Source organism: Anolis carolinensis, chromosome 6, assembly GCF_035594765.1.
Source record: "Anolis carolinensis isolate JA03-04 chromosome 6, rAnoCar3.1.pri, whole genome shotgun sequence".
In the NCBI taxonomy this organism is placed as follows: Eukaryota; Metazoa; Chordata; class Lepidosauria; order Squamata; family Dactyloidae; genus Anolis; species Anolis carolinensis.
Genome location: NC_085846.1, coordinates 53,631,558 through 53,643,513, shown reverse-complemented (window position 1 = coordinate 53,643,513; position 11,956 = coordinate 53,631,558). Strand labels below are relative to the sequence as shown.

Here is an 11,956-nt window from a genome sequence, read left to right as displayed (position 1 = left end):
TAGAACATTTTCCTTCCTTTCTTTCCTAATCCCAAAGCAAGGCAGTATTTCTACATGGTGAAGATTCACTCTCTTGAGACTTCTTCGTGATAAGAATTCTGTCCCAAAAAATAAAATTGTACTTCTCAGTGCCATGAACTCTTGCTTTCTATAAAATACTAAAAACCAGACACTTGCGTTTGTGTTTGTGAAGGTACAGATTTCAGTAGTATGTAAGAAAGGGAGCTCTTGATTTGCCTCACAAAGTTTCAATAGTAAAAGAATTCCTCAGTGCTGAATTGTCCTTTGCTGCTGCAGGTAGGCCTTTGTGGAATGTCTCCGAGCCTGATATTCTCAGAGCAAGAGCATTATAGACCAAGGGACAGCCGCCGGCAAAGGGATGAACAAAGAGCCTCCCAGATCTCTTCTCCTTTGCAAACACGTCACTTAAGATTGTGCAATTCAATAGCAAAAAGTGAGCTGCAAAGTGAATGGGAAGTCAAGTTTCTACAGGGGAATCATGGAGTGGTTTTGTTAAAGAGCCCCTGACCTGAGTGGATGATGGCCAAACAAAAGAAGTGTCAAAAACTGTCTGCATTTGCATGTTCTTTGTATGGGAAAGAATGCCTGGAATAAATCAGATACCACATTTCAGAGTGGCAGAGATAGGAATTAAGTTTTTCTAGTCAAGTGCAGGGTCCACTCCAGGATTTCCGTCCACACTATTCAGCCTTTTTCTTTAATCGGGTTGGGCCCATAATCCTGCATACATTTTCCTCTCTAAAATCTGTTACTTTAGTGGGGATAAACAGACTTAATTCCATCCAACAGCTCTACATCTGAATGCACTTCTCAATTGTCTCATTTTTTTTTAATTGCAGGAAAGAGAGTAAGTGAAATACAGTAGAGTCTCACTTATCCAACATAAACGGGCCGGCAGAACGTTGGATAAGCGAATATGTTGGATAATAAGGAGGGATTAAGGAAAAGCCTATTACACATCAAATTAGGTTATGATTTTACAAATTAAGCACCAAAACATCATGTATAACAACACATTTGACAGAAAAAGTAGTTCAATATGAAGTAATGCTATGTAGTAATTACAGTATTTACGAATTTAGCACCAAAATATCATGATGTATTGAAAAAATTGACTACAAAAATGCGTTGGTTAATCCAGAACGTTGGATAAGCGAGTCTTGGATAAGTGAGATTCTACTGTATGTCCAAAAGTACCATAGCCAGTCTAATCCCCACATCCAGCATTCAACATCTTCTTGTTGAATCATAGGGAGTTGTTTTACACTGAAATATATCACTGGTCAACCTTAAAGCAGTATTGTCTTCAGGGTTCCAAGCAGGATATTTTCTTAATGTTACCTAGAATTTCTGGAACATGACGATACAGCTCGGAAAATTCACAACAACCCAATGATTCTGGCCATGAAAACCTTCAACAACACACTTTATTTATATCCCCCCTTCTCCCCAGAGGGAGTCAGAGCGGATTACAGTATCATAGAGCAGACAAAGGAAAACATTATTTGCAAACATACAATAACAATACTGCCTTTTTTCATCTTCGGCAGGCTAGACGGCTAGCCCCCTATCTATCTAGGGACAACCTGGCTACAGTGATCCAGGCTACAGTCATCTCGAGACTGGATTACTGTAATGCCCTTTACATTGGCCTTCCTGTGTCGGTGATCTGGAAGCTCAAATTGGTGCAAAATGCAGCTGCCCGGCTCCTTGTGGGAGTCCCGATAAGATGCCACATAACACCAATCTTACGGCAGCTGCACTGGTTACCAATTGAGCACCGGATCACTTTCAAAGTGATGGTGCTTACCTTCAAGGCCTTACATGGTCCAGGGCCGATGTACCTGAGGGACCGCCTCACCCCCTACAAACCCCAGAGATCCCTCCGTTCTGAGGACCAAGACCTGCTGGAAGTCCCCAGTTTTAAGACCTTGCGTCTAACTGCAACTAGACGCAGAGCCTTTTCAGTAGTGGCGCCATCTCTGTGGAACACCTTGCCACCTGAAGTTCATGCCTTGCGGGACTTGTTGGCCTTCCGCAGGGCATGTAAGACACACCTGTTTCGGCAGGCTTTTGAGTTCTGTTGCTGATGTTTTAAAAGGTGCTTTTAGGATGTTTTTAAGATTTTTTTTTAAAGATGTTTTTAAAATGTTTTTTAAATTGTTGATTTTAGCCGGTTCTTGTAAGCCGCTCCGAGCCCTAGGGGAGTGGCGGCATATAAGTTTGAAAAATAAATAAATAAATAAATTAAATAAATAAGGCACAACACAAACATTTCCGGCTTTTGGAGGCGGTGCTCATTTCTGGTTCTGAGAGGTGGTCTTTCAACATTTTCAAGCCAAGGAGCCTGCGATGTTGCCTCCTGATCATGTGGCCAGCAAGATTGCTTGGAGCATCTCTTTTGCCTTTTCCCGCTAAAGAAGTATCTATTTATCTACTCAGATTTGCATGTTTTCGAACTGTTAGGTTGGCAGGAAAGCTAGGGCTGACAGACAGGAGTTCATCCCATCTCACAGATTTGAACTGCCAACCTTTAGGTCAGCAGATTCAGCAGCACAATGGTTTAACATGGCTACCATTTCCCCCAACCTTCTCTTCTCCAAGCTAAACATACCTAGCTCCCGAAGTCTTTATCATTTTGGTCACCCTCTTACTGTCAATATCCTTCTTGAATTGAAGTGCCCAGAACTAGACACAGTATTCCAAATGAGGTCAGACCAATGCAGAATAGAGAGACTATGACTTCTCTTGATCTAAACACTACACAACTTGTAGTATATTTGTGGAGTTTGTTTCCAAAAAGCAACAAATAAAAAAACCAAATTACACGTGACAGCACATTGTTGGCTAGGAGTAGATTATTACTGAACAGTAGGCTTGATCGATCCACGAAAAATTTGATTCTAAACTCGTTGCAAAAGTAGAGGGGGCAGCGTTTCGTTTTTGAAGGTATTTCCGAATTTTGCCCCCCAAAAATTTCGAAATTATCAAAAATTCGTTATTTTCTAAATTAATTCGTTAATGGCGGACGCGCATGCGCAATTCCCAAAAACAGCACAGAGGGAGAGGACTTTACAGGACTCTCCCACCCTCATTTTTTGAGTGATCTTCTTCAAACTTGGTACAGTGGTAGAACACATTTAACACTGATAGCTCACCAAAATTTGGAACATTTCCCTTATCCTCTGATTTTTGGCGAATTTTCATAGCTTTTATAATAAACCATTTTTTAATAATTGCAGAAATCTGTTCCTGGTTTGAAAGTCTTATTTCCTGTTAAATTGGGTTGTCTTTACTGTGAAAGTCATTGTTCTACTTCAGAAACTTTGTTTTTGTGGCTGAAACTTTGTTAAATTGGTGTGTGTGTGATATATACTGTGTGTATATATATAGTCCCTGCATATGTGTGTGTGTGTTTGTGTGTGTGTGTGTATAGGTAAAGGTAAAGGTATCCCTTGACGTTAAGTTCAGTCATGTCTGACTCTGGGGGTTGGTGCTCATCTCCATTTCTAAGCCCAAGAGCCAGTGTTGTCCATAGACACCTCCAAGGTCATGTGGCCAGCATGACTACATGGAGTGCCATTACCTTCCCGCCAGAGCGGTACCTATTGATCTACTCACAGTGGCATGTTTTCAAGCTGCTAGGTTGGCAGAAGCTGGAGCTAACAGCGGGCACTCACTCTGCTCCCGGGATTTGAACCTGGGACCTTTCGGTCTGCAAGTTCAGCAGCTCAGTGCTTTAACACACTTCGCCATCGGGGCTCATGTATATATAATATACATACACATACACACAATGTGGAGAATATGTGGAAAGGTAGATAGATAGATAAGTTGGGAGCCACAGCGAAGGCACCTTCCTGGGAGCAAGGTCTAATAATAATAATAATAATAATAATAATAATAATAATAATAATAAAAAATCCCTTACAATATCCAAGATGGGTACCATTATTGGCAGAGAAAGCCAAGCTGTAGGAGTTGAAATCCAATCATTTATCCTCCCTATAGAATCAATTTTATATGCATTTTTAGCTACAGAAAAGCTAAAATCAGGACAGTAAAAGAACAACACCCAGAAAATGGGAATTCCAGACAGGAAACAATCAGGGCCAGCTAATACCTCCCAACAAAGGATTCCCCCAGGTAGGAAGCAGCCAGGCTTTGAAGCTGCAAGGCTATTCAATGCTAATCAAGGTGACCAATTGCAACATTCACACTTGCCTCCCACAGACAAGAGTTCTTTCTCCCACCCTGGACCTTCCACAGATATATAAACCCCACTTGCCTAGCTTCGCACAGAAGTCAAAACCTCACCGCCGGGCCCCTCTCTGTCTCTCTCGGCCTCTCCATTCCCGGCTCCATCCGCCGCCTTCCCGCCTCACACAGAGACACCAGGCCTGAGCTGAGGCGAGGCGGCGGCGGCCATTTCCCCCCTCCGTCTTCCTCTTCCTCCTCGGCCTCCTTCCCCCTCGCCCCCTCCCATTGGCTGAGCCCGTGACGCCCCTTTTGCTGAGGGGCAAAAGGAAAGGGCCTGAATGGTGGGAGTTTGGGTGATTTGCAAAAGCTTTTTTTTCCTAATGAAAAAAACGACGAAATAAGAAAAAACGGCCTCTCGCAATTCGAAACCGCGATATCCAGACGTGTGGACAATCAAGGCCGTATATTGCTTCAAAACAAACAAAAATAACGAATTAATAACGGGTAACGGGGAAATCGAATTATTTGAGCAAGCCTAATTTTAAAATGTACCAATCAACTTTGGTACAGGGCTTGGAAAAATAATTTTATAGCACAAGAATGCACATATTCAGCATGATTTTTGATTCCTGTAAAATTTCTTCAGATTGATTTGGTACCCTTTGGAAACAAACTCCACATTTATCCTCTACACATGTTCCCATGTCACATAAGGATTTCAGCAGCTCAACTGGAATGTCAGAGTTACTCTCCAAGTGATAAGGCTACACAGACAGGTTATATTTGAATGGTAACATTTTATTACTATTTTGTACTCTGTCAACATCATAATTATCTCCAGTAAAGTACAAAGAAGCTACTATTTTGTAAATCGAAGAGATTCCACATAAAGATAAAAACTACAAATCAGCCAAAATAACTTTAAAAATAAATAAATAAAGGACATTGGTTTCAGTGGATGATTTTAGAATGCACTTAAAACTATTAATGAGACTTAATGCTGGTAAATTTGGGTGGCTGGATGATGTTCTGGGTGGATTCTGCCAAATGACTCATGATCACAGCCTTGTAATATTCATGGCAAAACAGACCCTGGAAAAAATAAGACTTATGTCACAATCCAGCTGAATTTAAGAACATTAAATCATTCATCTGTAACAGAAGTTGGTTTTCAAGGGAGACATGTATAGGACATGTGTGCTCAACTCCTTTGCAGAAGTAAACTTTCCTGCAAATACACAGCTGTTAGCAAAGCAGTAATCTCAGGCTGAGTCCCATCCACACGACCAAGGCTATGGACTTCTTCTGCATTTGTTATATATTTGCATGTCAACAGCATAAAAAAATAGCTCAGTAACACAGAAGCAAGGGTCTGCACTGAAAATGATGCCACCACATAGATGTTAACGCTGGAGAGTGGCAGAACTCAGCAATGTTAATGATGTAGCAGTAGCCCCATGTTTCTTGCTATGTTTAGTTCTATTGGCCGGATTGTGTTTGCATATTTTTGGTTTATGAAAGTGCTTCTGCTCTAGGAAGTATAAATAAACTTCAGTTCTTTAAGTATTAATTGGGATGGCTGGCCCATTGGGTCGAATATTTAAATGCCCCTAGATAAGTAGTCTGCACGATCAGGGCCCAAATCAATGCTCTGGAAAAGGTGTGCCAGAAGGTTCTTTGGTTTCTGTCAAGGCCCTTGGCTGATGAAGAAACACACTAAATCTAACTCCCTGGTTTGCTGCTGCCCTAACAAAGCCACTGTTGGCAGTCATGGTGATGGCCTTTAAAGCATCTCCTGTCCCAAAAATGGTCAGTGAACGCTGACTGATTTTGGAGCTAGGCACTAACTTTAAGGCATATTCAGAGGGCTGGTCTGGCACTACATGGATTCTTTCCATGAGCTGCATGGCTCGACTTTTCTCTCCTGCACCTCCCAAGGTCTCTAAGATAACCTGAAAGTCTTTAACTGCAGATTCACAGGCAAACAACTCCTTGTCCTTCATGAACTCTTCCAGCCGTGGGAGCACACTCTCTTCTCTCTCCTGTGCTGCCTGCTCAGACAGGACTTTCTCCTTAAAGATGAAGTAACAGCCCCCATAACTAAGGGCAGAGACATAGGTAATCAGAGTAGTAATATCCAAGTTAACCCTATTGCACATATCCACTCTGACCTCCGTAGGAAAAGCTACGCTTGCTATTAAAGCATCCCGATCTACTTTTGTGACTAGAAAGCATTCATCTCCATCATCAGAATCGCTAGAACTTAAGTGGAGGTTTTCCTTGGCATGCTCCATCGATACATTCACAGCAACTATGTCCCCCCGCACAGATATGCCCATCTCTTTCAGTCTCTCTGCCACTGGGCAAGACACACCATTGTAGAATGCAAAGATAATATGTGGGTTATTGTATTGCACCAGTTGTTGATCACTTGCTTGCAGAAAATCTTCTGCTTGCTTAATGATACTTTTGTCACCATACTGCCCTCTTCCCAACCAAATGTTATGCAGCGCTTCGGCCTTTCGACCAATTGCTTTCACCCAAGTGTGACCACTATTTGCAACAACATCCACCACCAAACTCTGCTTTTCACCACATTTATCTTCATAAGTAAAGGCACGGAGGACAGCAACAACCTCCTCCAAGTTCTCCGCAGATTCAATGATGGCTTGCAGATGAGTGAGGTTCGTACTCTGCAGATGAGATTCTTTGATGGCCACCTTTCCAGCCTCCACCTTGTGTAAGAACTTTAACTCCGCTTTCAGTCTGCTGCAGAGTTTTGAACCCCCTTCTATGCCAGCTTTCTGGGACCTGCAAAGCACCTCTGCCCTCTTGATCAGCTCCTTAGCAACAGCAATTCTCTCACACAGCAAGGATTGCACAGACATGCTGGTAACATTATTCCTAAAAATGATAAGAAAAACCGTACTGTTAGTGGGAGTTGTAAAATGAACACACCAATGTGGGTTTCTCAAAGCATTCCTTCCCCACCCCCCCACCCCAAAAAAAAGAAAATTTCAAGGCAGAACATAAAGCTATGTATTTTAAATAACTAAATATGCTTCTTTAATTTAGCAAATGTGAACATTTTAATAGCCCAGTTACACATCAAAGATTTAGTAGAAACAGAATTCACTTTTTGGGGACAGAAAAAAAGAAATGAGAGATTTTGAGTTCAAGCTGTTTGGAAAGGGGCACAGAAATCTGGAGTATTGCATGGAATTATCTTAGATATGCTTATCTAGTCATACCAATAGGATGCTAAGACAATCCAATTTAAGAATCCTTGGCAATTTTCACTGTGAAATAGAGATCATAGTGATGGAGAGACTGAATTGTTTGCGCCATATAGCTTTTAAAAACCTTATACCATACTCACACTGGTAATCTAAAAGAAAGTGCACAAAAGCCCAATTTTTATTGCCTTTCAATAATATTGATATTCACTTCTAAAACACATTTAAGCATGCACACAAACAAAGCAAGAGAACTATATCTTTACAGAATTCTTTTTAAAAAATCATTACTCTGAAGGTGCCCCAAGCAATGCGCTAACATCTTTCTAAATGGTACATACTAATAAGATGTCAATGCACTTAGTAAGATGTCCATGTGCTTCCTATATTAGTTATTTTGTTTCATTCCAAGTCAATATAGTGCAGGGTGCAATCAGATCTCTGCCATTGTAACTTCCTGCAACTGTAATAAAAATATTCTTGGTTACACAAATGCTGCCACCTGCTGGACTCATCACAGAACAGTTGGGCAATCATTCATTTCAAACTAAGACAAGAGTGGGTTTGCGGAACCCCTCCAGTTATTGTTAGACTGCAACTCCCATCGCTCAGCAAAGCTAAAAATGAGGAATGACAGGAGCCCAACAACCTGGTCATTCCTGCTTTTGAGAGAGACAAGACAATTTTCCTCCCCAGAAAATGGGAAAAAACCAAAAATTGCAAAGTGGGATGGAGTGTGGCATATTGTCTTTTAAAATGATGTATAAAACTTTTCAAACAAGGGATCCCCTTTCCATGCAAAAAATATTTCTAAAAACAATTGAACAGGAAAACTTGTATTGCCATTCCTAGTCTTGGAATCCTTTTTTCATTTCTTTTTGTGAGAATGTATACATTATATAGTAGAGTCTCGCTTATCCAACATAAACGGGCCAGCAGAATGTGGATAAGCGAACAGGGTATAGGGTTACAGCCTGTGTTGGACGGGGTCGCACTCCCCCTGAAGACACAGGTTTGCAGTCTGGGGGTTCTCCTGGACTCATCGCTGAGCCTGGAACCCCAGGTCTCTGCGGTGGCCAGGAGAGCCTTCGCACAACTGAGACTTGTGCGCCAGCTGCGCCCGTACCTTGGGAAGTCTGACTTGGCCACGGTGGTCCACGCTCTGGTCACATCCCGGCTGGATTACTGCAACGCGCTCTACGTGGGGCTGCCTTTGAAGACGGCCCGGAAGCTCCAATTAGTACAACAGGCGGCAGCCAGATTGTTAACTGGGGCGGCTTACAGGGAGCATACTACTCCCTTGTTAAGCCAGCTCCACTGGTTGCCGATATGCTACCGAGCCCAATTCAAAGTGCTGGTCTTGGCCTACAAAGCCCTAAACGGTTCTGGTCCAATTTACCTGTCCGAACGTATCTTCCCCTATGAGCCCACAAGAACCTTAAGATCTTCTGAAGAGGCCCTGCTCTCGGTCCCACCCGCCTCACAGGCACGGCGGGTGGGGACGAGAGACAGGGCCTTCTCGGTGGTGGCTCCCCGGCTGTGGAACTCCCTCCCCAGTGACATTCGGCAGGCCCCATCCCTTTTGGGGTTCAGAAATAAACTGCAGACCTGGCTATGTACGCAGGCATTTGAAGAATAAGCATGTGTTGGCTTCGACTCGGTCTGAATTACGGCTCTTGTATAACGTCTGGTGGATGAATGGCATAAGCACTTTGCATTGTTTTAAACTTTGTATATTGCATTTTATGACTATTTTATGATTGTTTTAACTGTTTTAATCATTTTAGTTTATTTTATATCAGTGTAACGGCATCAATAGCCACTTGTAAGCCGCCCTGAGTCCCCTCGGGTGAGAAGGGCGGGGTATAAATAATTGAAATAAATAAATAAATAAATATGTTGGATAATAAGGAGAGATTAAGGAAAAGGCTATTAAACATTAAATCAGGCTATGATTTTACAAATGAAGCACCAAAACATCATGTTATACAACAAATTTGACAGAAAAAGTAGTTCAATACACAGTAATGCAATGTAGTAATTACTGTATTTACGAATTTAGCACCAAAATATCATGATACAGTAGAGTCTCACTTATCCAACACTCGCTTATCCAACGTTCTGGATCATCCAACGCATTTTTGTAGTCAGTGTTTTCAATACATCGTGATATTTTGGTGCTAAATTCATAAATACAGTAATTACTACATAGCATTACTGCGTATTGAACTACTTTTTCTGTCAAATTTGTTGTATAACATGTTTTGGTGCTTAATTTGTAAAATCATAGCCTAATTTAATGTTTAATAGGCTTTTCCTTAATCTCTCCTTATTATCCAACATATTCGCTTATCCAACATTCTGCCGGCCCGTTTATGTTGGATAAGTGAGATTCTACTGTATATTGAAAACACTGGCTACAAAAATGTGTTGGATAATCCAGAACGCTGGATAAGCGAGTGAGACTCTACTGTACTTACTTTGAAAATTATACTCCACAAACTTCGTTTTGGAAGCTGCCACAATGTTGAATTGGATGAGATATTCATTCAGTGGTTCTCAACCCCTGGGTCCCCAGGTGTTATGCCCTTCAACTCCCAGAAATCCTAACAGCTGGAAAACTGGCTGGGATTTCTGGGAATTGTAGGCCAAAACCCCTGGGGACCCACAGGTTGAGAACCACTGACCTAGAGCTAAATGTGCTGCAGATTTTCTCTACCGCAAAAACAAAAAAAATCAGTTTCATAAACTTTGTGACAAAACCAATCAGGATAGGCCATTTATAACCCAGGAACAAAACAAAAAGTGTCTTACATAGTATTATTTGTAATGTAATGTAACCACAATATTATCTTAATTACATGTAAGCAACTGTGTTGATTACATATATGCAGTCGTGTCTCATAAACTGACTCAGGTATGGGCAAACTTCGCCCCTCCAGGTGTTTTAGACTACAACTCCCACAATTCCTAACAGCCTACCGGCTGTTAGGAATTGTGGGAGTTGTAGTCTAAAACACCTGGAGGGGCGAAGTTTGCCCATACCTGGACGAGGTTTTCAGATTTTCAATACCCAGGCCCCTTTCACACAGCTATATAAAATCTGAGTGCCACTGTTGTCAGGAATACTTGTTCCCAATAGGGGCCTAGTGTTGTTTTTTTCCCTCAAGAAAAGTAGCATCCAACAAACCCTTGGCTGAAATGGAGCAGAAACCTCAATAAAGTGAAGGGGGGTCTTCGTCCTGGGTTTTGGGAAAGAACCTCTTCCTCCCAGAAGAAGCTGAAGCGCTTTCCTGGTCGCAGCGGGGCTAAGGAGGCTCAAAGGAGCGAAGTCGAGGCTGCCATCTTAGCTGAGGGCACTCGAGGCGTCAAACGTCCTTTGCGCATGCTCCTTCCCCCAGGCCCTTTCCCGCCTCCTCTCCATGCCCTTCTAGCGCCGCCTCCGTTCGTCCGACGCAGCGCTTGCGGAGCGGTCGTCCCAGCGTCCTTTGCGGCAACAAATTGCAAGAAGCTCCCTGCCGGCCTGAGTCATGACAAAGACTGCACGTGTTTGACAACACAGCACAACAGCTAAAATTGATCATGGACTGGATAATATTAAACAAAACGATTATTTACTACACTATGGAACACAGTTTTTGACATCTCCCTTCAATTGCGGTGCCCAGAATTGGACACAGTATTCCAGGGCGGAATAGAGGGGTAGCATGATTTCCCTGGATCTAGACACTAGTTTCCTATTTGTGCAAGCCAAATTCCTATTAGTTTTGTTTTGTCACTGCATCACATTTTTGGCTCATGTTTAACTTGTCCACGAGGACTCCAAGATCTTTTTCACACGTACTGCTGTTGAGCCAGGCATCCCCCATTCTGTATCTTTGCATTTCATTTTTTCTGCCCAAGTGGAGTAACTTTCATTTGTCCCTGTTGAACTTCATTTTGCTAGTTTGGGCCTATGTCTCTAATCTGTTAAGATCATTTTGAATTATGTTCCTGTCTTCTGGAGTTTTGGCTATCCCTCCCAATTTGGTGTTCCAGAAGCATTCTCTCCTGATGTTTCACCCACATCTATAGCAGGCATCCTCAGAGGTTATGAAGTCTGTTGGAAACTAGGCAAGTGGGGTTTATGTATCTGTGGAATGTCCAGGGTGGGAGAATGAACTCTTGTCTGTTTGGGGCAAGTGTGAATGTTGCAATTGTGATCTTTGTTATCACTTTGATGTGGATGTTGGATTTGTTTTTGATTTGGGTGGTTTCGAATTTTTTTCTTGTTAGCACCTTACGGCATTGAGTATTTTCCACTGCCTGTTGTAAACCACCCTGAGTCCCCAGTGCAAGATGGGGCGGAATATAAATCAAGTTTATTGTGTTTATTACTTCATGATCTCATGGACCAGCCCACATCAGAGCTCCCTGTTGGCCGTGGCCACCCCCAACTCCTTCAAGGTCAAGCCAGTCACTTCAAGGATAACATCCATCCATCTTGCCCTTGGTTGGCC

General features: G+C 42.3%; 1 protein-coding gene across 4 annotated transcripts; it reads right to left on the bottom strand.

Moving 5' to 3' along the window:
- Positions 1 to 4,998: 4,998 nt before the first annotated feature.
- Positions 4,999 to 10,875, bottom strand: c6h7orf25 (chromosome 6 C7orf25 homolog). Of its 4 annotated transcripts, none has more exons than XM_008112880.3 (3): positions 10,648 to 10,875; positions 7,799 to 7,920; positions 4,999 to 7,125 (listed from the first exon to the last, which is right to left on the bottom strand). In XM_008112880.3, the coding sequence occupies exon 3, from the start codon at positions 7,107 to 7,109 to the stop codon at positions 5,865 to 5,867; it is 1,245 nt and encodes a 414-aa protein (XP_008111087.2). In that variant the 5' UTR covers positions 7,110 to 7,125; positions 7,799 to 7,920; positions 10,648 to 10,875; the 3' UTR covers positions 4,999 to 5,864. The 4 variants fall into 4 exon arrangements, with proteins under 4 accessions (XP_008111087.2, XP_008111088.2, XP_008111085.2 ...); XM_008112881.3 differs by having other exon boundaries at positions 10,672 to 10,875; XM_008112878.3 differs by lacking the exon at positions 7,799 to 7,920 and having other exon boundaries at positions 10,672 to 10,875.
- Between the last annotated feature and the right edge of the window lie 1,081 nt (positions 10,876 to 11,956).